The sequence below is a fragment of the Vulpes vulpes genome, chromosome 12 (assembly GCF_048418805.1).
Source record: "Vulpes vulpes isolate BD-2025 chromosome 12, VulVul3, whole genome shotgun sequence".
NCBI lineage: Eukaryota > Metazoa > Chordata > Mammalia > Carnivora > Canidae > Vulpes > Vulpes vulpes.
In genome coordinates, this window is record NC_132791.1 from 142,498,427 (window position 1) to 142,526,181 (window position 27,755).

A 27,755-nucleotide genomic window follows, 5' to 3' on the forward strand; every position below is an offset into this window, starting at 1 on the left:
CTCTAATGTACAAGTTTTGAGTTCTGCACTCTGACCTGCAGGGCAGACAGTACTTAGAAGCCTGTCATTAACAAGGTCGTATCACTTGCCCTCTGTGGCCACCCCCCAGCATCTCATCTTCCAGGCCATGCAGGGGTGCATTTTGTTCAGAGAATGGCTGTGCTGTTACACGGGGAGCAGAACAAAGCCATGCCAAGATGCAGGTGGCAGCTCACGCCAACTCGCTGACCTGCCCCCCGTGGCTCACGGCCTGGGACTCGAATTCCTCTCCTGCCACAGCCAAGTGATTGTGCATCAGAAATGTGCAGGTCCTGGACAAACAGAACAGGAAACGTTACGTTCCTGAGAGGCTACTGAGTCACCATGACAAGCTGCAGAGGAGAAGACTCAACAAGCAGACGAACATTTCAACATCCACAGCCACGTATATTCAGCTTTCATTTTATTTTAGTTATAAAACGATTGCCAAAACACAAAGTTTAAAAAAAACACACACAACGTAAGTTTTTATTCCTTCTTTTGTTGCAGAAAATAAATAATGGTTGTGTAATAATCATTCACATATGCTTGTCTATAAAAGCATTTCTAAAAACATCATTTGCTGGGATTCAACACTATAATCTTTTTTGGCTTTTCAATCATAGGTATTACACAGTATAGACCACTTGATTTCATTAACTTTTTAAGCACTTGGGCGCCATCAAGTTTGGAAAAAGGCAGGGTCTGTGAGCTTAAAAATGTTATTCCAGGTTATTGGTGAAATAAACTACAAACCAGGTTGTTAATTCATTTAGGAAGAGAATATAGTTTTTCTTTTATAAAAATCGCCCCCAAAACTCACAAACACTTAAACCGACATAAAAAGTTGGTCTATCTTTGTAGGAATTAACAAAAAGGAAGGAACAAAGCACAAACGGCCCCTGGGAAGTACATCACGTCAGGCGTGACCCCTCACAGTACTCTCTGCTTCCAGTTTGGCCCTCAGGAGTTTTAAGAAAAGAAAGCTGTTCAGTCATCTAAACCTATGTTTCTGAAGAGGTAGGACATGGACTCCCCATTGTGAATCCGACGGATGGCTTCTGAAAGGATCATGCTAATATCCACGGTTTTAATTTTGGGGCACTGGAGCTTCTGGATTTCATGTGGAATCGTATTGGTAACCACCACCTGCAAGTCAAGAAGAAAAAACACCAAGAGCATCAGGAAAGCAGGAAGCTCCCTGGCTGGATCTGAAAATCCCACATGTTCTCAAATCTCTGCAGTTCTACCTGGCAGGACAAGTCTACTATCATCCCTTCAACGATGTTTTCAATCAATGTGAACACTACCTGTGTTTCTTTTTTAAAGATTTACTTTATCTGAGAGAGAAAGAGAGAGTGTGCGCACAGAGGGAAGAGGCAGGGGGAGGGGGGAAAGAGTCTTAAGCAGACTCTGCTGACTGTGGAGCCCGATTTGGGCTCGACCTCAGGACCCAAGCTGAAAGCAAGAGCCAGATGCTTAACCGACTACACCACCCAGGTGTCCCCATACTTGTGTCTCTTAGGTCAAGTTCTGATATCCTGAGACCCACAAAGCCAACTACAGGCAAAAAAGACAGAGAGTCAGAACTACTGGTAAGGATGTGGGGAAACTGGAACCCTCATACGCTGCTGGTGGGGGTGTAACATGGTTTGGTTACTTTGGGGAGCAGTCTGGAAGTTCCTCAAAAGATTAGACAGAATTGCCATAGGACCCAAGAGAAACGAAAACACATCTCTGTTCCGAAACTTGTACGTAAATGTTTATGACACCATTATTTACAAGAGTCAAAACGTGGAAACCACTCAAATCTCCATAACCTTATGAATGAAAAGACAAAATGTGGTATCTCCACTGGATGAAATACTCAACAAACAGGAATGAAGTGTACTGATACCCTGCTCTGGCACGGATTAACTTGCAAACCACACACTAAGTGAAAGAAGCCAGACCCGAAAGGTCACAACATCATGTGATTTCATTTATATGAATTGCCCAGGGGCACCTGGGTGGCTCCATCAGAAAAGTGTCTGCCTTTGGCTCAGGTCATGATCTCAGGGTCCTAGGATTAAGCTTGACATTGGGCTCTGTGCTCAGCGGGGAGTCTGTTTCTGTCAATCCTGCTCTCTCTGCTCCTCCTCATGCTAATGTTCTCGCTCTCAAATAACTAAAAATCTTAAAAAAAAAATGCCCAGATTCGGTAAATCTATAGAGACAGGAAGAAGGTTAGTAGATGCCTAAAGCTGAGTAGATAGAGAAGAAATATGAGGGGTGGCTGCTAATGAGAATTGGGGCTTCTTTCTGGGCAGATGAGAATGGGGGCTGCACAATTTTGTGACTACACTAAAAACCAGCAAATATATTTTAAATAGGTGAACTGCATGATATGTAAATTGTATCTCAATAAAGTTGTTTTTCTTAAAATTAAGATTTGATAAAAATCAAAGACAAGCACTTTTTTCAACAGCTACAAATGGAAAAAAAAAATAACCCTCAGCCTTCTTTAAAAAAAACAGGAGATAGGATGATTTTTAAATTATATTTATAATCTATACTCCCTATTTCTGAAATAAGCCTCAAGACCGCTCATAATAAAGATGCACACACACAATGAGATTGTTGAAATAGAGACGGACAGTCAGGGATAATTCAGAACCAGCACCAAGGGCATGAAAAGCTACCTCATCTGATTCTTGCTGACTCCTCATTTTGAATCTGATATTCCTGGCAACTGAGGCAAAAAATGGAAACACAAGGAGTCATAAAAGTACCATCACTGGAACCAAACACAGACCAGTCTGCACCTCTCACACAGTAGTGCTGCTGTGCCTGCACACCCTGCATGGTGCTCCTTTGTGGGCCTCAGCCCCTCACCAGTTACCACCCTCACTGGGGAATAGATCCTCCAAATTTATTTGAACCACTTTTCGCCAGTACCAGTTTTACTGAGATAATTCATGTACCATCCCATCAGCCCTGTGAAGTGTACATTCACTGGTTTTCGCGACACTCACAGTTGGGTTTCTTATGTCTCCCAGAAACAAACCCTGCACGCCCTCGCTGTCAGTCCTCACCTCACCATTTCCCAAAGGCCTGGTGACCACTAATCTACTGTCTCTAGGGATGCCTACTCTGGACATTTCATTCAACTCTTTTAACTAAAACAAAGAAAACCACCTCAAATCTTGGTTTATCAACCCCAAGCAGGGTCTACTGGCTCCTGCTCCAAAAGATGAGGATGGCAGCCTCTCTCTCCAGCTCCTGACTTATGGATTCCGTCATCAATCTTGCACTGTTTATAATCTACTGTACGACCATGCTTTGTCTGGAAGTTTACACGAAAAACCTGAACTTCCCACCCCGTTCCTAACCTCGGAACCTGACTGAGCCACTAGCTACTGGCCTGACTCCCCCGTACCGGGCATGGGTGCCAAAGACCCCTCTCAGGACACAAGGGCGCCCATCAGCAGAGGCAGCCTCTCCCTCAAGACTCCTGCACCTGACTCAGGTGTACTTGTGTCCACTTCTGCTGCTTTTATGCCTCCTCTCCAAAGTCTGGTCTGCTCTAGGAGGCCTGGCCCCCACACTCCTCTGGCTTGCTCTTTCAAATGTGCCACATGCAGCACCCGTGGGAACCACGTGGTTGGACCGTGGCAGCTGAGGCCTGCCAGAGGCCTGAAGTCTTCTCAGTCTATGTAATATGTGAAGTCCGTGTTGGATTTGTCCTTTCATGTATTCTTGAGCCCTAGGGTGTCTGTCCAGCTGAGTAAGGAGGCTGGATCTGATCCAAGCCACACCAGCCTGGCCTCTAACTGTGCAGAGGCACCTAGAACCCATCAACACAGAGCCAGGCTCAGGAAGGTGTACTGCCAAAGAGTAAAAGTGTGGGATTCAGACAAGTAAAAGGAGTTTGACCAATGTAAGATTCATTTCCCAGGAATCTACAGGGCAAAACACCTCCATTTCTTAAAAGAATAAAAATGCAATTTATGCAGTGAAAGCAGACAAGGAGACAAGCCAGGGGACCTCGGGGGGGGGGGGGGGGTGGTGAACAAAGCAGGGGCAGTAAGCCATGACAGCCTCGCTTCAGCCTTATAGGAGCCACAGGTAGCCTGGGACAACAGCCCTGTTTGCCTTCCTCCCCCAATTTCATACCACAGGTGTCCATACCAGCAAGACAGCTGGGCTTTGGCAGCATGCAAGTTAAGGTCTGATCATAAATGCTCAGCCTACTAACTGTGTGACCTTAAGAAGTTACTTAACCTTTCCGATGCATGGCTTGTCTCTATAACAGGGATACCGACAGGGACCATGCAGGGCTGTGATGGGAGTTCAGGGGACGGAGTAGGGGGACTGTGCACAGCACCACACACTGCATGCTCCACTTATGAGTCAGTAAACTTATTAACTACTACTGTGGGCAGAAGAGCAAGGCTTTGGATCCATGAAATGCAAACACAACCCACATTGTGAATCCATTCTTAACCAGAGAATAACACCCTCGTCACCAACTCTCTATAACCAGGACCCGGAGGTACACAGGTGCCAGGGCATGCTGCCCAGAGTGCTGGCAGTTACCTCGTCGATGGCAGATTCTTCAATCAGCCGGGGAGCATCTGAGGACAACAAGCCGTGAGTGGCCATCACAAAGATCTTATACGCGCCCCTTTCCTTCAGGGTCTCAGCTGCAGCGAGGAAGCTGTCCACATCATCGATTATGTCATCCTGTCAAGTCACAGAGGGAGCATAGGGTATGTGAACATGGGCGCAAAGGTGGGTTTACACAATCAGGAAAAAGAAAGGGTGTGGACATGTCTGGGTGGCATGGTGAACTGGCCGCCGTGCCCCCACTGCATTCCCTGTACACTCCTGGGCCACACCCGAGGCTCCACATCATCCCTAGTGGGTCGGGAACTGCGCCCTCAGCTTGCAGGGGCTCTAGCAATGTTTGCTGAAGGGTTTTTGTTTTTTTGAAATGCAGAATAAAACTGGAGGTGCTTCACTCTAGCTAGCCCTTTCTTCCTTTCCTGTTGGTTTTTCTTATTTTCCATATTTTCTCCACTGGGCACAAGGGAAGTATGCTTTCTATGTATGTTTTTATAATGGGAAAGACAGTAATAGTGTTTTAACAAAATACGCAGTCCATGGTTTCCTACCTATGCACCACAGGCTCCCAGTGTGATGGGGTAGAAAATATATAGAGGGGTCTCTGCCCCCAGTTTCTGGCACAGAGTTCCAAAAACCCTTGGAAATTCCTAAGTGATGAGAGCACCAGAAGCATCTTCTATTCTAAAGAGGTGAACCTCAGCAGGCTCCTGAATGGGGGCTGGTCACCAGAGAAACCATGCCATGAGAAGCCTGGGATTCCCAGCCGTCCATTCTCCAGAGAGTGGAGAGGGGCTGGAAATGGAGTTAATCCATCGTGCCTACGTGATGAAACCTCCATAACAATCTCAAAAGTGTAGGGTTTGGAGAGCTTCCAGATTGGTGAGTACACCCACACACTAGGAGGGTGAAGTACTCCCAACTCCACAGGGCTCTGTGCTCTGGACCCTCCCAGGTCTTACCCTATGTATCCCTTCATCGGTATCCTTTATGACATCCTTTAATAAACTGGCCAATATTAATGTTTCCCTGAGTTCTGTGAGCCACTTTAGCAAATTAATCCAATTTGATAAGGGGTCACAGGAGCCTCTAATTTGTGGCCAGATTGTACAGAAGCTTGGGCAACCCAGGGCTGTACTTGCAATACTTGCAAACAGCATCTGAAGTAGGGTGGGGGCAGATTTGTGGGGCTGACCCTTCACCCATGGGGCTCTGACGCTAGCTCTGGTAGAAACCATCAGAACGGAGTTAAACTGGGGTGCCCAGGTGGCTCAGTCGGTTAAACACCTGCCTTCATCTCAGGTCATGATCTCGGGGGGTCCTGGGATCAAGCCCCATGTTGGGCTCCCTGCTCAGCAGGGAGCCTGCTTCTCCTTCTCCCTCTGCCTTTCCCCCTGCTCCAACTTGTGCACTCTCTCTCAAATTTTTTAAAAAATCAAATAAATGAATAAATAAATAAATCACAGCATTTCTGCCTTAAAAAAAAAAATCCTATATTTGCAATCACAATGCAACCCACCAATTGTACTTTCAAACATCTATCCCACAAGTAGAACTCAGTTCACACAAAAACTCATATACAAATGTTCATGGCAATTTTATTTCTAATAGCAGAAAAATGGCAACAATCCACATGTTAATGGGTAAGTGGTTCAATTGTGCTACTAACCGGCACGGAAAACTGCTCAGCCTGAAAGTATGCATTTAACATACCTCAGAACTTGAGTGGCTCTCCAAAGAAGCACGCTAAGTGAAAAATATCAATCTTAAAGGCTGCCTGACTGTTTACTTCACTTATATGACTTTCTTGAAGTAACTATTATACAGAGGACGGATGAGTCACTGCCACAAGTTAGGGGTCAGGGGCACAGGAGAGGGGTGTGACGATAAAGGAGTAGCATGAAGGAGCTCTGTGGTGATGGAGTAGCTGACCGCGGTGGTGGTTATAGAAAGCTCCATGTGTGATAAGACTGCACACGTCTATATGCACACAGGTCACACTGGTGCTATCGGAAGCAGCTGTGTGGGTTGTAGTGATCTGAATTTCCAGATTATGTTACTGCATCACAGTTCAGCAAGGAGGAAGCTTGGATAAAGAGAACAAGAGACTTCCCTATATAACTTGGGGGGGGAGGCTACTTCCCACCAATCAATAATTATTTCCAAATTAAAAGATTGTTTTTTTTAAAGATTTATTTATTTATGATAGACACACACAGAGAGATAGAGAGAGAGAGAGAGAGGCAGAGACACAGGCAGAGGGAGAAGCAGGCTCCATGCCGGGAGCCCAATGCGGGACTCGATCCCAGGACTCCAGGATCACGCCCTGAGCCAAAGGCAGGTGCCGAACCGCTGAGCCACCCAGGAATCCCCAGATTGTTGTTTTTTTTTTTTAATGCAGTTAGAAAGGGAGCAAAAGCATTACTGAATTCACAGCATCTTGTTACTACAGATTTTGTTAACTGAGGAATAAATTAATGAGTATTTATTAAAAGGGTGATATCAGAGATTCCATAATTCAGAAAAAACTTTATAATTCAGAAATTCATAAACAAAATTACAAGCATGGGGGAGCACGTGGGGCCCCCACTATGGAGTCTTGGTTAACTAGTGTGGCCACTTTGAGAACAGTTTGGCACCAGCCAGTAAAGCTAGAAATGTGTGTGCCTTCAGACGTAATGACCACACTCCCAGGCACCAAGAAAATCTTACATATATGCACCAGAAAATAGGCGCAAGATTGTTCAGAGCAGGGCACCTGGGTGGCTCAGTCAGTTAAACATCTGCCTTTGGCTTAGCTTATGATCTCAGGGTCCTGGAATGGAACCCCAGGTCAGGTGTCCTACTCAGCAGGGAGTCTACTTCCCCCTCTCTCTATTCATGTGCACATACATTTCTCTCTCACAAAAATAAATAAAATCTTTACAAAATAATAAAATAAAAGATTATTCAGAGCAGTATTATTTGGAAATAGAGAAACTATATGTTCAATGCCTGGAGAACAGTACGTTGTATCATGGCTGTTCCATGGAACAGAGCACAGCAATAAGGAAAAATAATGTACAACCATGTTACTACATGGAGAAATCTCAAAACAGCATTGAACAAAAGTCACAAAGTACACAAAGACATCATTATACAAACATCAAAAACATGCAAGACAGAACCACCTAGTGTTTGGGGTACATGTACTCATGGCAGACTGTCACAGCTAGTAAGGGCATGAACGATGACTTTCAGGCTGCTGACAACCTCTGAGTGGAGGAGAGAGAAGAGACACCAGGAAGAAGCCGAGGCTGCTTCAAGGAGACAGGACAACATTCTGTTTCCAAGCAGCAGGGTACCCACGTGTTCATTTTATCCTTCCTCTAACTATACAAGCATTAAACGTACTCCTACGGTACACTGGTTTTGTGAAGTGCAAGAGGATGTGCGTTTTAAACAGTTTTCATCAATTTTGTACCTTCTATCCATCATAAAACAATTTTCTATGTTATGACAAACAGCTGCATAATATTTAGTTAACTAAGCAGTTAGTTAACATTTCTTAATAAACTAATGGTAACAATTTTCAGTTTTGGGACCAAAATAAACATTTAGCACAAGGTATCAACTTAAATGAGATTTACCTGGCCACACTGCTATCCCCACACAATTCACAAATAACACAAGAGAATAACAATGGCAAATACAATGAATAATAATAAAAGGTCTACCTACCACAATGATGGCGATCCTTCCTCCCACGTCGCCTACAACTGTGATTGGAGGCTTCTCTTTGGGAATCAGCACTGGTCAGAATAAAAGACACACACACGTTTCTAGATTAGAGCCTTTAGAAAGGGAATGTCTCATGACAAAAAGTTCCAAAAAACTCGAAACAGATGGGAACCTCTGCAACCTGCAAGAGGGCAACCATGGAAAACTCACAGCTGACTTCATATTTAATGAAAGACTGAAAACTTTCCCCTAAGACTTGGATCAAGACAAGGATGCCTACTCTCACCATTGCTACTTGAGGTACTGGATGTGCTAGCCAGGGCAATTAGGCAAGAAAAAAAATAAAACATATCCAAATTGGACAGAAGGAAGTAAACTATCTTTATTAGCAAATGACATGATTCTACATATAAAAAATACCAAAGAATCCACATAGAACTACCAAAGCTAATACACTAATTCACCAAAGTTGCAAGGTAACACACAAAAATCAGCTGTTTCTATACACCAGCAACAAGCAATCTGAAGAACAAATGAAGAAAATTCCACTTGTAAAAGTACTGAAAAGGCTAAAATACCTAAAAATAAATGTAACCAATTAAGTGAAAGACGTGTACGCTCAAACTTACAAAACACAGCTGAAAGAAACTAAAAACACAAATGGAAAGACACCCCATGTTCATGGATCACAGCATTTATACTGTATAGATGGGAATGTGCTCCCAGAGTAAGCTAGAGATTCAATACAATCTTTATCAGAATTCCAACTGCTTTTCTGGAAGAAATGACCTGATCCTAAAATCCTAAAATATGGAAATATAAGGGACCCCGAATAGCCAGAACAATCCTAAAAAAGAAAGAATAAAGGTACAGAACTTGGGCAGCATGGGTGGCTCAGCGGTTTAGCACTGCCTTCAGCCCAGGGCTTGATCCTGGAGACCCAGGATCGAGTCCCACGTCGGGCTCCCTGCATGGAGCCTGCTTCACCCTCTGCCTGTGTCTCTACCTCTTTCTCTCTCTCTCTCTCTCTCTCTTTCTCTCTCACTCTGTCTCTCGTGAATAAATAAAATCTTAAAAAAGAAAAAAAAAGGTGCAGAACTCACATTTCCCTATTTGAGAACTTATTACAAAGCTGTATGACTCAAATGTGGTAGCAGCATACAGTGGAGATACACAGATCAATGGAACAGAAATGAGTGTCCACAAATAAACCCAAACATCCATAGTCAATTGATTTTCCGCCAGCTTTTTTTGAGTTGTCACTGACATACAACATTGTGTAAATTTAAGGTGTAAAACAATGATTTGAAACATGTACATACTGCAAAATGATTAGCATAGTATGATTAGTTAACATGACCATTACCTTTACATGATTACGATTTTTTTTTGTATGTGACAAGAATCTTTAATATCTACTCCCTTAGTAACTTTCAAGTACGTAATACAGCATTAATTATAGTCACCATACTAGTAGATCACCAGAAGTTGTTCATCTTACAACTGGAAGTTTGTTCCCTTTGACCAACATCTCATTTCCTCTGCCACCCCCAGGCCCTGGCAACTACCATTCTATTTTCTGTTTCTGAGTTCGACTTTTTCTTTAGATTCCACATATAAGTGCCATCACACAGTATTTGTCTTTCTCTGCCTGACTTATTTCACTAAGCACAATATCCTCAAAGTGCATCCATGTTGCCATAAATGGCAGTATTTCCTTTTTATGACTGAATAATAGTTTTTTTCATCCATTTTTTTTTATCCATTCAACCACTGAAGGACAACACTTAGAATTGATTTCTGACAAGGATGTCAAGGCCACTCATAAATAAAGAACAGACTTTTCAACAAGCGGTGCTGGGAAAACTCGATATCCACACATGAAAGAATGAAGCTGTACTCTTACCTCACACTATATCAAAAAATGAACTTGAAATGTATCAAAGATCTAAAAAATAAGAGCTAAAGGTATAAAACACTAGATAGAAAACATGAGAATAAATCTTCATGACCTTGGATTTGGCAAAGGATTCTAGCTATGACACCAAAAGATAAGCAATAAACTAAAAACTGGATGGATTTCATCAAAATTAAAACCTTCTGGGATCCCTGGGTGGCGCAGCGGTTTGGCGCCTGCCTTTGGCCCAGGGCGTGATCCTGGAGACCCGGGATCGAATCCCACATCGGGCTCCCGGTGCATGGAGCCTGCTTCTCCCTCTGCCTATGTCTCTGCCTCTCTCTCTCTCAATCTCTCTGTATGACTATCATAAATAAATAATAAAAAAATAAAATAAATAAAAAAATAAAACCTTCTGTGCATCAAAGGACACTATCAAGAAAGTGAAGATGACTTACACAATGAGAGAAAATATATGTATTTTCTATAGAGTCAAGTGTCTAGAATACACAAAGAACTCTTACAACTCAACAATAAAAGGACAAACAACCCAATTTAAAAATAAGCAAAAAATTTCAACAGACGTTCTCCAAAGAAGACACACAAATGGACAAGCCTATGAAAAAATACATCATTAGCCATTAGGGAAACTCAGGTCAAAACTACAATGATGCAGCACTTCAACCCAGTAGGAAGATGATACTCAAAAAATCAGAAAATAAATGCTGGTAAGGATATGGAGAAATCAAAACCTTTAACCTTTGCTGGCAGGAATGTAAAATGGTACACCTGCTGTGGGAAACAGTTCAGTAGCTCCTCAAAAAGTTAAACATAAATTGCCATATGATCCAGCAATTGTAATCCTAGGGGATAGACCCTGGAGAAATGAAATCCTATGTCTGGAAGAAACTTGCACATGAACATAACAGCCTTATAGCCAAAGGTAGAAGCATCTCCAGTGTCCATCAGTGCATGAAGGGATAAACACACCGTGGCATATCCATACACAATGGAGTATTATTCAGCCATCAAAAGGAATGGAGTCCTGGTCCATACAAAGACATGAATGAACAGCAAAGACATCATACTCAGTGAAAGAAACTAGACAGAAAAGGTCACAGATTGTAGGATTCCATTTATATGAAATGTCTAGAACAGGCAAATTCATAGGAACAGAAAGTAAATTAGTGGGGGGAGGGGCCGTGGGGAGTGATAATTTAATAGGTAAGGGTGTTTCTCTGGGGTGATGAAATGTTTGAAACTAGGAAGATACGGTGGTTGTACAGCACCGCACATGTACTCAATGCCTTTAAAACAGCTGATTCTGTGTTGTGTCCAATTTTTAAAGATAGATCAGTGTCACTAAAGAAAAAAAGTAGGAGTGCTTTAGATCAGGGATTCTCAACCTGGGCACCACTGACATTTTGGGTCAGATAATGCTTTGCGGTGGGAGCTGTCCTATGTGTTATGGGATGTTTATAGCATCATTGGCCTCTTCCCACTAGGTGACAGTAACAGGCCCCTCAATTTCAACCACCAAAAATGTATGCAGACACCTCCAACTGTGCTCAAGGGACAAACTCCATGCCACCCTCTCCCCGCAGCGGATAACCAATGCTGTGGATTAAAAGAGGCTAAAGACAGGACAAGAGAATGCAATGTGATCCTAGGTGGCAGGGGCGGGGGAGTGGGGACGGCAGAAATGTAAAACCAAACAAAGCAAGGTAAATCCCAAAACTGAAGTCGTTTTTTAAAATTTTCCACACTTGGCTTTCCCAGGCACCTGACCAACACTGGCAAAAGATACAACGTGGTGTATGTAGCCTTTAGGGAATCAACCTGACAAAAAGCCATATGAACAGGCTTACCTCTGGACTCCTAAGTCTCACTCTTAGAATCCTATCATGAATAAGCCCAGGTATAGACAAAGTGTTTACCCACATAGGTGCACTGCAACATTATATATAAAGACAAAGAACAGGCGAAAACATTGGGGTGCTTGGATGGCTCAGTTGAGTGAGCATGCAATTCTTGGTTTCAGCTCAGGTCATGATCTCAGGATTCTAAGATCAAGCCCTGTGTGGGGCTCTGTGCTCAACACAGAGTCTGCTGGAGATTCTCTCCCTCCTCTTCTGCTCCTCCCTCTTATCCCCACTCTCTCTAAAATAAAATCTTAAAAAAAGAAAAAAAACAGGCAAAAACAAATACCTGCTAGACCCTCGTTGGGCTTAGGTTTAAGTCACATCCATAGGGATCCCTGGATGGCTCAGCGGTTTAGCGCCTGCCTTCGGCCCAAGGCATGAACCTGGAGACCCAGGATCGAGTCCCACATTGGGCTCCCTGCATGGAGTCTGCTTCTCCCTCTGCCTGTGTCTCTGCCCCTTTCTCTGTCTTTCATGAATAAATAAAATCTTAAAAAAAAAAAAGTCACATCCCACGATGGGATATTCAACAGCCGTTAAAAATGCTCTTTCTACAAGTTTCCAATCACCTGGGAGAAGGTGTGCTATGGAGCAACATATGCATTCTGTACCATATGCACTACAGCCCCATAACCCAAGGAAGGAAAACATGAAAAGAGGCTGACCAAAAGATGAAAGTGCTGTGTCTCTGGATTTCACACTGATGGCTTCCTTTATGAACTATGATGTTTTAAAAATTTATATAATGTTTCATATTCTGGAAGAGTATTTTCTTTTTTTAGTTGGCATTTTTCGTGTCTAAAAAACACAAAAATACAAACTAATTTTTCTTTTTCTTTTTTTTATTTTTAATTTTTTAAATTTAATGCTAAATATCAAAATCTTTGGATGTCATCACAATCTCAAAACATAGGTGTGAGATGCCATAGGAATAATGCTTTCTTTTGCTTTCATGTATCTATTTGCTACTAACTTAAACAAGTATTATCCATAGAGCATCAGGCTATGGAATGTACAAAAATGTTCAACATATAGGATCTGTGAAATTAAAATTCTGGCCAAGCCCCCCAAAATCCTCTATAGTGTCCACTACCTGACACTAGTTAAGTAGAGTCAAAACGTAAACACAGAAATGTTATAATTAAAATCGTGAATGAAACTAACTGAAACAGGGTCACCTGGGTGGCTCAGTGGTTGAGCATCTGCCTTCGGCTCAGGTCGTGATCCCAGGGTCCTGAGATTGAGTCCTACACTGGGCTCCCTGCAGGGAGCTTGCTTCTTCCTCTGCCTATGTCTCTGCCTCTCTCTCTGTGTCTCTCATGAACAAATAAATAAAGTTTTTAAAAAATAAAATTAAATTAACTATCACAGTGGGAGAGGACCATCTCCTAAGATGGAATGGGAGAACACAGGTTTTCCCATCCAATGAGCCCACTGCAAGATTCCCAGGGCAGTGATGTACATTAAGCCACAAATGGAAGCCACAGATGTAATTTTAAATTTTCTAGGAGCCACATAACAAAAGTACAAAGAAATAGGTGAAGCTAATTTTAATAATACATTTTACTGAATCCAGTATCTCAAAAATACCATTTCAACATAGACTCAATAAAAAATTAATAAAGATCTTTCACATTATGGTTTTCACATTGAGAGTTCCTGAGAGTTTTACATTCCCGGCATGTCCCATCTCCCACTCACCCCATTCCAGGGGGTGGACGGCCACTGGGTTGGACAGTACTGCCAAGCCCAGCACAGCCCTACATCAAAGCCCTCCCATGGTGCATTTCTGTAATTTCAATAGCCTCCCAAATCTGTCCTTCACATCTCTTGCCTCTCTTCCCTATAATCCATCCTAACATTCGATGCAAGCCTAGACATCCACCCCTTACTACCTGCTCCCATCTTGAGAACTCTGCTTTTTGTAATGCAAGTATATTAACTGGCATTTCTCCAGCAGACTCCTGCTATCTAACCCCCATCTTTTCCCTGAAGGACCTTCTAGCAGTCAGCATGGTATCCTTCCTGGTCACACCACGGCCAGACACAGGCCTCCCAGCTGCCTCCCTGGCACCCTGATTTAACCAGCACCTCCCTACCTCCACCTGCCGAGATCCACAGGCTCAGCCCCAATCTCAGCTTCCTCATGGCCAATGCAATACAGCTTTCCTTCTCTCTTGTCAAATGAACAAACTCCTGGGCAAAGCAAGAACCCGAAGGGATCCAGAATATGCCACAATGGTGTAAAAATGATTCTGAGCTGAAGGCACTGGAACTCCTGAAATCCTGATTGTCTAGAAGCAGAGACCCCAACAGAACTCAAAAGAATTCAAATGTCATAAATCCCCTGCTAGGAACAACCAGGGAAGATTACTAACCTCCCAGATAAGAAGTCAGCACCACACCTAAACAGACACAGTCACAAAACTATCCTACTCCCCTCTGTGCTAGGGGCCCCTTCATCTCTCAAGTCACTTGTTTTCTGGTTTCCCCTGTTAAGATGTCATAGATGTGCCCAATCCTAAACTCTGTCTTTTCTTGCACAAATCTATCTTGTGTGAGTTTTATTTGCAGGACCCTGAACTTAAAGAGGGCAGAGGAAATTTTTGCCTCTCCAACAGACTAAAGGGTAGTATTTTTTTTTTTTTTTTAAGATGTTAGTAAAGCACAAAGGAAGTTCTTTAAAAACAAAAGAAGAAAAAAAGCAAATTCACACATAACCGCCCCACCCTGTCATCAGTATTGGGATCTTTTGTATTCCCTCAGGGGCCTCACACAAGCAGAGGTACTCCCATATATTCAGATTTTTCTCTAGTATGCAGACAGTCTTAATTACTTTCAATGGGCTGCATGATTAGTTGTGCTGATGCAAGATCATTTATCAAGGCCTACCCTCTGCTCAGCCATTCAGACTTTTCTAATATTCTGCATTCAAAATAACAATATTGGGATCCCCAGGTGGCTCAGCAGTTTAGTGCCTGCCTTTGGCCCAGGGTGTGATCCTGGAGTCCCCTGATCGAGTCCCACATCCGGCTCCCTGCATGGAGCCTGCTTCTCCCTCTGCCTGTGTCTCTGCCTCTCTCTCTGTGTCTCTCATGAATAATAAATAAAATCTTTAAAAAAAAAAATAACACTATTAGTGAATAACTTACACAGAGTGTTTGTGTCAAACTTTTGTGTCAAACTTTTCTCCAAAATATATTACTGAGTGAATGAATGGAATTCTCTCAAATGGAAGAACTGAGCCTTTTCATAGTTCCTGCTATGATCACACAGACTGCTTCTAGAAGGCTCTACTGGGCAGCCTGGGTGGCTCAGCGGTTTAGCGCCACTTTCAGCCCAGGGCATGATCCTGGAGACCCAGGATCAAGTCCCACGTCGGGCTCCCTGCATGGAGCCTGCTACTCCCTCTGCCTCTCTCTCTTTCTGGGTCTCTCATGAATAAATAAATAAATAAATAATCTTAAAAAAATAATAATAGAAGGCTCTACTATCTACAGCACTACCAGAAATGCACTTGTTATGACCGGGCCAGAGAAGGTATTAGTCAATTTTTGGCAACTTAAAAAATCAAAGAGAGAAGAGGCAATTCTCAGTTGAAAAACAATACACGGAGTTAGCCCTAGAAGCAAAGAGGGAAGTGACAAAGAGGGGCCAGCCCACTTACTGGGGATCTCCAGGCTAGGGTGGATGGCAGCTACACTCCTGACCATGGGCGGGGAATGCCGTCCATCCACCAGGTCCGACTCGGCATCCTGCGCTTCTCCGTGAATCACCGCGATTCCCAGTCGCAGGCGCTCCGCGAAAGACTGTGCCCTGAGGGAGAGCATGAGACACAGTTCAGAAAGTACAGAGCCCCTGTCTCCTGATGTTCACAGCAGAAACATTCCAGAACACAAATCCAGTGTGGTTTCCAAAAGGATTAATGAAAAGAGACAGGAAATAATCTTCGCGTCTTCGGGTCCAGGACAAAGCATGGAGACCCCAGGTGATAAGCATGTCCCTCTGGCAATGGGCACCAGTGGCCCGGTGGCAGCTGGCCCGGTATGCATTCAGCCGGCCAGCTGAGCCTGCACTAGTTAACTCCACTAAGCCTAAACCACGGCTTCCTTGCTCGTAATCACTAAACCACCTCGCCACCTACCCAATAGTGACAACCAACCATGGGAGACAAAGCGCACTAAATACTCATCAAAGTCATAAGCATCAATGTTAATGTTTTACCAAGATATAAGTGAGACACAATAAATTGTACATATTTAAACCGTACAATCTCATAAGCTCTGAGGGACGCATACATCCATGTCACCATTAGCACGATGAAGATGATCAAAATATTGATCACTGTCAGACGTGTCCTTGTAACCTCTCCTTCCAGCACCTGGCAACTCATAATCTGCTTTCTGTCACCAGAATTTGGCCTTTTCTAGAATTTCATTAGTGGCATCGGAGTATGTAGTCATTTCTTGTCTTACTTTGCTCACTAAGGATAACATTTTGGAGATTCATCCACATTATATGGCACATCAAGAGATTATCCCTCCACATTGCAACAGCCCACTATTTGGGGCCACCATAGTTTGTTCATTTATTCGATAAATTTTTGAGATGTTTCCAATATTGAACCATGACAAAACAGCTTTGAACACTTATGTGCAAATCTCCGCATGGACTCACACTTTCTTTTCTCTTGGGTAAACACTAAGGAGTAGAATGGCTGGATCACAGGGTAGGCATGTATCTAACTCTCTAAAAAAAAACCAAACTGTTTTTACAAAGTGGTTATACCTTTTACATCCCCCTGAGCCGCACACGGGATTCCACTATTTTCATGTTCTCATTGACATGTGGTGTGGCCCATCATTTCAAATGCTATCCATTCTCATGGGGTGTAGTGGCACCTCACTGTGGTTTCCATTTGAATTTTCCTCTTAAAAAATGGTGCTGAACATTTTTCATGTGCTTATTTGCCATTCGAATACATACTTTGGTCAAGGGTCTGCTTATTTTTTGCCAATTTTTTAGTTGGGTTGTTAGTTCTCTGAGTTTTGTGGGCTCCTGGGTGGCTTAGTTGGTTAAGCATCTGGCTTTGGCTCAAGTCATGATCTCACTCAGGATCCTGGGGTTGAGCCCCACGTTGGGCTCCCCACTGAGTGGGGAATCTGCTTATCTCTGTCTGTTCCTCCCATCCACTCATGTACACATGCTCCCCTCTCTAATAAATAAATAAAATCTTTTATTTTTTTTTTAAACCCTAGGTTTGGAAATTCTTTATATATTCTGAATAGAAGTTCTCTTTTTTAAAGTTTATTTATTTATTTAAGATTTTTATTTACTTATTCATGAGAGACACAGAGAGAGAGAGAGGCAGAGACACAGGCAGAGGGAGAAGCAGGCTCCCCAGGGGACTTGATCCCAGGACCCCTGGATCATGATCTGAGCCAAAGGCAGATGCTCAACCATAGTTTGGGGCCACCATAGGTGCCCCTAAGTTTATTTAATTTTTAAAGTGATCTCTCCATCCAATGTGGGGCTGGAACTCACGACCCCAAGATTGAGTTGCATGCTCCTACAGCTGAACCAGCCAGGAGCCCCTGAATATAAGTTCTTTATCAGATATGTGCTTTATAAATATTTTCTCCCCATCTATGCCTTCTCCTGTCATCCTCTTAGTAATGTCTTCTGAAGAGGAGTTTTACTTTTGATGATGTCTAATTTAATAATTTTTTTCCTTATAAAATGTATTTTTGGTGTCATATTTTAAAAATTTTTGTCCAACCAAAGTCACAAAGATTTTTCTCCCAAGTTTTCCTCTAGAAGTTTTAGTCTTAGGTTTTATATTTAGTTACAGGATTCATTTTTAGTTGATTTTTGTATATGATGTGAAATATGGCTCAAAAAATTATTTTGCACATGAACATCCAATCATTCCAAAATCATTCATGAAAAGGATTATTCTTTCTCACTGAATTGCTTTTGTACCTTTACTGGAAACCAGTATTCTAGATATGCATAGATCTGTTTTTGGAATCTATTCTGTTCCACTGATCTATTTTTTTCTATCTTTACTCCAATACTATGTAATCATGATTACTTTAGCTTTACAGCTAGTCCTGACTTCAGTGTTAGAGGTCCAACTTTGTTATTCTTTCTCAAAGTCTAAATAGCACTTACATATATACTCAGTGGATGGACAAGTCCACCTCAATCATATTTGGCCAACACTCAAATCCCATAATTACTGGTATGGAAAACATCCTAAGAAGTGACCAGTGGTTCTACTACCTTCCAGCAAACAACATACAGCTGAATCACCGTGGATCGCTTTCTTCAACCCTTTCATCTGTGAGAGATAATAAATGTTGACCCCCAACCACAGAAGATCAAATGAGGTAACATAGATGTCTTAGTTTCCAGCTGCTATAACAATACCACAGACTGGAGGTGCTTAAACAACAGAAATGTATTTCTCACAGTTCTGGAGGCTAGCAGCCCAGAAGAGGGCACAAGAGAGCTGGCGCCTGGTGAGGGCCTGCTTCCCGGTTTGCAGACAGCCCTTGCCTCTCATGGTACCCTCACATGGCAGAGAGCAGAGAGCAGAGAGCAGAGAGACAGAGCACTATAGCACCAGACTTTCCTCATAAGGGCACTAATCCCAGACATGAGGGTTCCCACCTTCATAACCTAATCACCCCCAAGGCTTCACCTCTTAATACCATTGTATTGGGGGTTAGGATTTCAAGATGAATTTTGGAGGGGACACAAATACAGTCCACCATAGTGACACTACACATAAGCTTCCTGAGGGAATCTTCTCAGGCCTCATCAGACCCGGCACAACAGCTTATCAATAAACATCTAAATGAAAAAAAAAATTTTTTTTTGAAAAAAAATTTTTTAATAAAATAAAAATAAATATCTAAATGGAGAAATGACAAATGCTGTCATACAACTGACTCTTAAACAACACAGGTTTGAACTGCATGGGTCCACTTATAGGTAGATTTTTTTTCTAATAGTAAGAATAAAGTATGTAATACATATGCCATACAAAATATGTGTTAATCAGCTGTTTATGCTCTCAGTAAGGTTCCAGTCAACAGTAGCCCATTAGAAATAAGTTCTGGGGGATCAAAAGTTATGTGTGGATTTTTGAAGGATGGGAGATTGGCATCCCTAAGACCCATGTTGCTCAAGAGTCACAAATGCCAAAAAAACTGAGCCAAAGACTACCACAATGATAAAATCTCATCAGCAAATGACATTAAATACAAACTGAGTATTACAGAGTTACTAGAAGACTATCCATCTGGGAGAGTAAAAAGAAAATTCATCATATTCTTTTGGTATTTGGTGGGGAAAAAATTTATCAAAATGCACTGCTGTTACTTCTGCTTCTGCTAAGATGGTGTACTCTTCCCACAAAGTAAAACTAAAACCGTGGATATTCTTTATGAAACAAACGTAAAAAGACTACAGGTGGAAAGGAGAAAACAGACTGACTGGGGATCTTGGGACTGCTGGAACAACAAAGTAGTTAGGTCCTCTGGTCTTTTTGTCTCATTATCACAGACTTGCAGCTGGAGAAGCAGGCAACCCAAAAATGCCAATAGGCACATACCCCCCCCCCCAAAAAAAGCCTGCTTTTTCTAACCAAAGGATTAAGAAAGCGGCAGCGTCTGAAGTCAGAAAACTTTAACATGGTAACTGCCCTACTCCAACCAACTGCCACAGAAAAAACTGCAGCTACCCACTCCCCAACATGAGCAAAGGTCAAGTACGGAGTCCACACCTCCTCCCTTGCTAAGCTATAATGACAAGCCCCAAGCCCTCCAATGGGGTAGTCTAAGAGAAAGCCAAGTAGGGAGCTGGGACTTTCATCCCTACCAAATGGTAATGATCTCCCAGTGCAGAGTGAACCCTGGACTTCCAACCCAACTCAACAGTAAAGAAGTGCCTTTCCCTCTCCCCTACGAGGTGGTGTCAGGGGAGGCCTAGTGGAATCAGGACTTTCACCAACAGTGGTAACAAGGCCACTCCCCACTTGGTGTCAGTAGAGGATTCACAGGGAGTGTTATTCCCACTTCTGTGTACTTGTGAGCATTTTGATCTGATTCTTACTACAAAGCTACAGTCATCAAAAGTGTACAAGTGACATACTGATGTATGTCAGTACCCTGACATACAGACGACAGAAGATCGGAGAGTCCAGAAATAAACACAAATATCTATGGCCAAATGACTTTTGACAAGAATGCCAAAGCCATTCAAGGAGGAAAGAACAGTCTTTTCAACAAATGGTGCTGGATGACCAGATAATTATAGGGAAAAGAAGCTGGACCCTGACACCTCCCTCCATATACAAAAATGAACTCAACATGAATCAACAACCCAAACATAAAAGCTAAAACTAAACCACTGGGCAAAAAACACAGGGGTAAAACTTAATGACCTTGGATTTAGCAATGGCTTCCTACATATGATGCCAGAAGCAAAAGCAGTAACAATATAGCTAAACCAGACTTCATAAAAATTAAAAACTTCTGTGTATAGAAGGACATTATTAAGACAGGTAAAAGATAACCTACAGGATGGGGTAAAATATTTGCAAATCCCGTATCTGATAAGGATCTAGTATTCAGAATCCTGCAACTCAACCACAAAAAGATAACTCAATTAAAAAATGTGCAAAAGACCTGAACAGACATTTCTCTGAAGATATAACAATAGCCAATAAGCACGTGAAAAGATGCTCAACATCCTTCATCATTAGAGAAGTGCAAATCAAAACCACATTTAAAGACCACTTCACACTCACTAGGATGGCCATAATAACAATAAAACATAAAATAAGCACTGATAAGGATGCAGAGAGCCTGGAATCCTTATACATTCCTGGTGAGAATGTGAAATGATATAGCTGCTACAGTTTAGTGGTCCCTCAAAAATGTAAACAATAGAATTATCACATAGCCAGCACTTTCAAACCTTGGTATACACTGACACAGCAACTTGTACACCAATGTTCACAGCAGTACTACTCATAACAGCCAACAATTGGTGGCAACAATTCAAATGTTCTTCAATATACTAATGGATAAACAGTGCGGTATATCCACACAGTAGATAATATTCTGCTGTAAAAAAGGAATGAATGACTGACACATGTTACAGTGTGGATGAACCTTGAAAACACAATGTTAAGTGAAAAAAAACAGACCCAAAAGGCCACATATTGTATGATTCCATTTATACACAATGTCTAGAATAGGCAGAGATAGAAAGCCGGCTAGCAGTTGCCAGGGCCTGGGGAGAGAAGGGAATGAAGGGTGATTTCTTAATGGGTACAGGGTGTTCTTCTAGAGCGATGACAAAGCTTTGAAACTAGAGAGAGGTGGTGGTTGCACGACAATGTGAAGACACTAAATGCCAATGAACTGTATACTTTAAAGTGATTAATTAGGGGATCCCTGGGTGGCTCAGCGGTTTAGTGCCTGCCTTTGGCCCAGGGCACGATCCTGGAGTCCCGGGATCGAGTCCTGCACCGGGCTCCCTCTGCCTGTGTCTCTGCCTCTCTCTCTCTCTATCATGAATGAATTAAAAAAAAAAAATCCTTAAAGCGATTGTGTTAATCACATAATGTTACGTGATTTTTGCCTTAACAACAACTAAAAGCATGTGTACAAGAGAAAAACAAATTACTACATTAAAACTGATCCAGCACCAAAAGCGTTTGACATGTTTATACTCCAAAACCAATCACAGTTTACTATGGCTTAACCAAATGGACAATACAGGACCCCGATGATAGAGGATGTTAGAGCTTCTCGAAGGAAGGGTCGTGTGGGTGTAGCCCTGGCTGCACTGGACATGGCAACTTTGTGTTTTTACCACAAGTGCCAGCCTCATTTATTTAATATATTAAATGTCCTTCTTAACTTATAATGGAAAACTACTTACTGTAATACCTTTTAAATCACCAGCTTAATGTCTGCAAGCTCTCCCTCACCCTTCAATATCAACAGCCTTCAGGGTCCAGGACGGAGGCACTGATGCTTTCTTATATTCTGCAAGAGCTTCACAGGGATCCAGGGAGCAAAGGCATTCAATAGTAGGACATAATTTTAAAAGAGCTTTTTTTTTTTTTTTTTAAGATTCTATTTGTTTATTCATGATAGACAGAGAGGGAGAATGGCAGAGACACAGGCAGAGAGAGAAGCAGGCTCCATACAAAGAGCCCGATGTGGGACTCGATCCCAGGACTCCGGAATCACGCCCTGAGCTGAAAGCAGACATTCAACCACTGAGCCACCCAGGTGTCCCTTAAAAGAGCTTTTCTAGAGGCCCCTGGGTGGTTCATTTGGTTAAGCGTCTGACTCCTTTTTAATTTTTTTTATTTTTAAGCGACTTGATTTTTGGTTCAGGTCATGATCACAGGGTCATGAGATGAAGCCCCACACCAGGCCCTGTGTTGGGTGTGGAACCTGCTTAAGATTCTCTCTCTCCCTCTGCCTCTGCCCCTTGCTTCCAATCCTCTTTCTTTCTCAAAAAAAAAAAAAAAAAAAAAAAAAGCTTTTTCAGGAAAAAGCCTTTCTTCCTACATTTGCTTTTGTTCTCTCCCTTCCCAACAAAGTGGCTTCTCCACAAAACACTGGTATATGAAATCCTCTCAACCCCAAACCACTTTAAGTAACTGATTCATCAGTTACTCTAGGTTACATGGAACTCTCAGCAACCCTATCTGTGTGCCTCAGGGTGTTTTTGTTCTAAAAAATGTCACTTTTTTAAAAAATAAAAAATAAAAATAAAATGTCACTTTTTAACACATACTAGTAAGTGGTCTCTCAGCTGGATACAATTCTATTAATAAATTACTCAGTTCTTGTAATAAAAATAAACAACTACAAAGCATATCCACTGGTTATTTTAAACACCATGGATTTTAAACACCTTGGATTTGAAGATCCAGGAGAGGCTGCCAATCTAGAAGTGAGAAAAACACTAGGTCAGGTTTCTCTACACCTAAATGTCTTTAACTGGTGGTTACATACTGGGACTGAAAAAAAGAGGAAAATAAATCATCATTTTTTAAAATGGAGTCAGCAGACAATCTCTTAAACTATCGCCCATAGAATAAAAATAAGGGACACCAATGAGAAGCACTGAGAATCCAGAAAGTCCAGGATCCGATTGGGGATGTGATTCTCCACGTGGACCCAAGGGGTAGTCAGGAGCTCCCACCTACCTCTTGGCTGAGGCTGGAGATTTGGCCACAATCACTGCATTCCTGTAATCTGGAATCTGTGACAGACAAGAGGTCAGGGATTACTCCTCTGTCTCCACAAGGCTACCAACACCCAACACTCACACCAACACCCAACAGTCAATAAAAAGGTTAACTGTCAAATTCCAAATCAGTGCAGTCCATAGAAATGACTACCCATGTCTCAGTCACAGCATATTGAAGACACCAATTTGTTAAAGGATGACCAGGATGGTGGGGTTAAATAAAGATATGAAGAACCCTTAAGAAAATAACAACAGTATCAGTCTCTACTTTGGAGTCTTCTACTGGTGGACATTTGAAGTGATCTGTGCTGGTGATGATCATTAATTGAAGATATACCCCTTAATAACTTCTAAGAGTTTAGAAGACTCTTAGAAGACAGAACTCTTTTTAAGCCATGCAGTAATTTGTTTCTGACTTCATCCTGGCCATATTTCCAAATTATGTTCCAGACACATAAACACTAAATTACCTGATTTTATTCAATATATCCTTATTGCTTTTCTCACAATTACTCTAGATCACTGAATTTCTATGTAAGCATTAATAACCTTTAGCACCTCATACAATGTCTAGTATGTATTAAATGATACTTAGTGAGTGAACAAAAGATTAATTTGAAGACAGCTCTAATACAGATATATCCAGCATAACCGCATGGATTGGATGTCTCTACAGGACAGCCTAATAATTCATCCAATACTATTAGGGAGTAAACTGGCAAAAAATATTCTAATTTAGGTGCTTTCCATATTTTTGCTGGAAGTCTGTCTAAACGGTTTTATGTACTTGTCTTACCAATATCATCAAACAGCACCAAACCCAGCCAAGAGAAGAAGTAACAACAAAGGAAACAGTTAATAAAGCAAATTAAAAGGAGGCTTTAAAAGGGACTCTGAGGTGCCTGGGTGGCACAGGTGGTGCATCTGACTCTTGGTTTCGGCTCAGGTCATGATCTCAGGGTCATGAGATCAAGTCCCACACTGCCTCCATACTGAGCATGAGGTCAGCTTGAGTGTCTTTCTCCCTCCCTCTCTGCCCCCTCCCTGACATGCTCCCTGCCTCTAAATAAATAAATATTTTTAAAGGACTTTTTAATAAAAACAAGTCCATTTGGGGGGCACCTGGCTGGTTCAGTTGGTAGAGTATATGACTCTTGATCTCAGGCTCTTGGGTTTGAGCCCCATATCGGGTATAAACTTAAAAAAAAAGAAAAAAAAAGAAAGGAAAAGAAAAGAAAACACATCTATTTTCTCATCAGGAGCTAAAAAGGGAAATCGTACCCATAAAGAATGAACTACTTGTTAAGAAAAAGAACCAAAAAGAAATATAGGAGGTTGGAATAATTATAGTCCAAATAAGAAAGTTAGCTGGCTGTCGGGGCCGGTAGAATGGACACAGGTGAACAAACTGAGATCAGGCCAAGAGATTTTCCCACAATGCTGTATAGAAGAATGCAAAACTTGAAAAAAAAAGTTAAACAACAGAAACTAGATCCAAAAATTTCAACATCTAATAGTTCCCAAAGGAAAGAATGAGAAAACAGAAGGGATAAGACACTCAAATCATAGAGGGAAAAAATGCCCAGCGAATGAAAGGGACCCAGTGAGTATCTACTGGAATGAATGGAAACATTCACCCCAGACACATCATGCTGAAATTTCAAAAACATAGCAGAATAATGAAACTCCACTAGATGGGGGAAATTCCTGCCCACCCCCAAAAACATACACAAGATGCCTGATCATACTAGAAATCGAGAAAGGAAAAAATTCAAATAACACAATATTGTTTTGGTCATTCAGTTTGCAAAATGAAGAGCCCAGGGCAAGATACTAGTATATGTACTGTTAGTGGGAGTATAAATTAATACAGCCCCTTAGGACAACTGAAATTTCCTATAACAGTAAATTTTCAGGGAACTGTCATTTTTGCAATGTCCATTAAAATATTAAAGATAATAAATAAATAAATAAAGTATTAAAGATAGTTTTCAATCAAGCAATTCCACTTCCTAGTATTTTTTCAGAAAAACACCCACATAAGTAATCAGAAAGGTAAGTACAAGAATTTTCAATGCAGTATTATGATACTTAAGTGTTCTCTACACCCATTGTGGGGATCGAACTCACAACCCCAAGATCAAGAGTTGCATGATCCTCTGACTGAGCTAGCCATGCATGCCTTATGATAATTTTCTTTAAATATTTCACTTAAAAGAGTAAAAAATTAGAACAATCAAGAGGAAAATAGTTGGAAAAAAAAAAAACCTGTGGCTCATTTAAACTTGCACACTAAGCAGTTAAACATGTAGCTATTTAAACTTAAATAAACTTAGAGAAGATGATTCGGCTCTCTGGTCACACTAGCCACATGCGACGAGCAGCTACCATACTGGACAATAGCTGGAACGTTTTCATGATCACAGAAAGCTCTACTGGACATTGCTGATCTAAACTGAGTACTACTATGTAGCAATTATCATCAAAGCAATAAACCTACATATCTTAGCATGGAAAGACCTCTACATACCAGCAGAGCAAATGAAAGAATAAGCTGCAGAACAAGGCTATAGATCAATTGTTTTTTTAAAAAAAGCATGCACAAATCGGAGGTGGGGGGTGGCTGACTCAGTGGGTAGAGCATGCGACTCTTGATCTTGGGGTCATGACTTAGAGGGAAAAAAAAGCACCCCCAACTCAACATCTATAACTATGTGTGTAGATGAGGAGGCAAAAATAAAGAGAAAGGTCAGAGAGTACAGAGGACACAAAGCAAGCTGGTAACAAGGGTTATCCCTGCAGAGAAGCCCAGAATCAGGCTGGGGGGCTAGGGAAGCCAGGGCTTTACCAACATTGTCAGAATTACTATAGATACACATGCACGTCCCTACACTGCGACTGTCAATGTAAAGTGTCATTTTTCATTTTTTAGAAGAGAACCCCTACTAACAAGTGGAGTGGGGAAAAAACGCCATGTAAGCCAGCTTCCAAACTCTAAAATTTTCCCCTGCGCCATTAAGGGAAAACATCACCAGGACCACTATGGAATCATAAAGAATCAAATGGCGCTACATACGCCCCACGCTCCTTTGCTATACAGGCCTATCCTTGTCCCCTGGTTTCTCATTCCCTCCCGTATCTTGTTTCTGTGATGATAGTGGCTTGATACAAAGACATCCAGAAGAACATGGAGAAAAAAACAACAGCAACTCAAGAATCAGAAACAAGATACTCTAGAAGCTCCTACTTAAAAATTAATGGGATGGGCTCTCTACACACACCATAGAAATATACTTGTAGCCCTCCTCTTCATCATTTTCTTAAAAATGCCTGGTGCAGATAGAGGCGCCTGGGTGGCTCAGCTGGTTAAAGAGCAACTCAGTTTTGGCTCAGGTCAAGATCTCATGGGTCGTGGGATCAAACCCTATGTCAGGCTCCATGCTTAGCAGAGTCTGCTTGCAGATTCTCTCCCTCTGCCCTATATCTCTGCATCCATGCACAAGTGAAGTGCTCTCTAAAATAAATAAATAAATCTTAACAAAATATATACTTGTGGTCTTCCTCTTCATCATTTCCTTAAAAACTCCTGGTGCAGACCAATGATTTCTAGGACTATCACTGTCATACTTAATCATTTCTTAAAAACATGCACTGTATTTAATCAATACCTGGAACAATTTTGGTCATTTTAGTATCTCTATGATTTGTATTTAAAAAAAAAAAAAGATTTGTTTATTTGACAAAGAGAGAGCGTGCACAATTAGGCAGAGTGGCAGGCAAACGGAAAGGGAGAAGGAGACTCTGCTGAGCAGGATCCCGGGATCATGACCAGAGCTGAAAGCAGATGGTTAACCGACTGAGCCACCTAGGTGCCCCGATTTAGATGTCTTGAACTCAGTAGTGTCTTATAGCTGCTGTCAGCCCCACAGCAGCTGTGATGTGCCTTTTTTATCTGGTATGGGTGAAGAAGGCCATGGCATTCTTATGGTTCTCATTTCAAATGAGCCACAGGCACTGCTGGTTCTATATGGGCTGGCTTTACCTGCCACTTAAAATGTCTCCAGCAAGAGTTCCCTATAATACAGCATTAAAATCAACAGTTACCACGCATGTCCACAGACCTGGCATATGGGCAGCAGGGTGTACATTTCACACTCATGAATCAGTCATCGCTGGAGGAAATGGCCTCAAGTCCATATCTTCCTGCAAGGTTTGTGGGACCTACCAATGAGGATCCACACCAGCAGGTGGAGGTTGGAAAGGACTGAACCTCAGATGATGCCTAGCACACGCACTGCAGCGTA

The 27,755-nt window shown here is 41.9% G+C and overlaps 1 protein-coding gene across 4 annotated transcripts in view; it reads right to left on the bottom strand.

The window, feature by feature from the left end:
• Positions 1-425: 425 nt before the first annotated feature.
• PRPSAP2 (phosphoribosyl pyrophosphate synthetase associated protein 2) overlaps positions 426-27,755 on the bottom strand; it is a 49,614-nt gene continuing 22,284 nt past the window's right edge. For all 4 annotated transcript variants that reach the window (XM_072730516.1, XM_026005606.2, XM_026005607.2 and 1 more), the window contains 5 exons: positions 23,408-23,463; positions 15,830-15,978; positions 8,344-8,414; positions 4,597-4,743; positions 426-1,167 (listed from right to left, as the gene is read on the bottom strand). In XM_072730516.1, the coding sequence (XP_072586617.1) occupies positions 1,009-1,167; positions 4,597-4,743; positions 8,344-8,414; positions 15,830-15,978; positions 23,408-23,463 (582 nt within the window). In that variant the 3' untranslated portion in view covers positions 426-1,008. The remainder of the gene's footprint in view (positions 1,168-4,596; positions 4,744-8,343; positions 8,415-15,829; positions 15,979-23,407; positions 23,464-27,755) is intronic.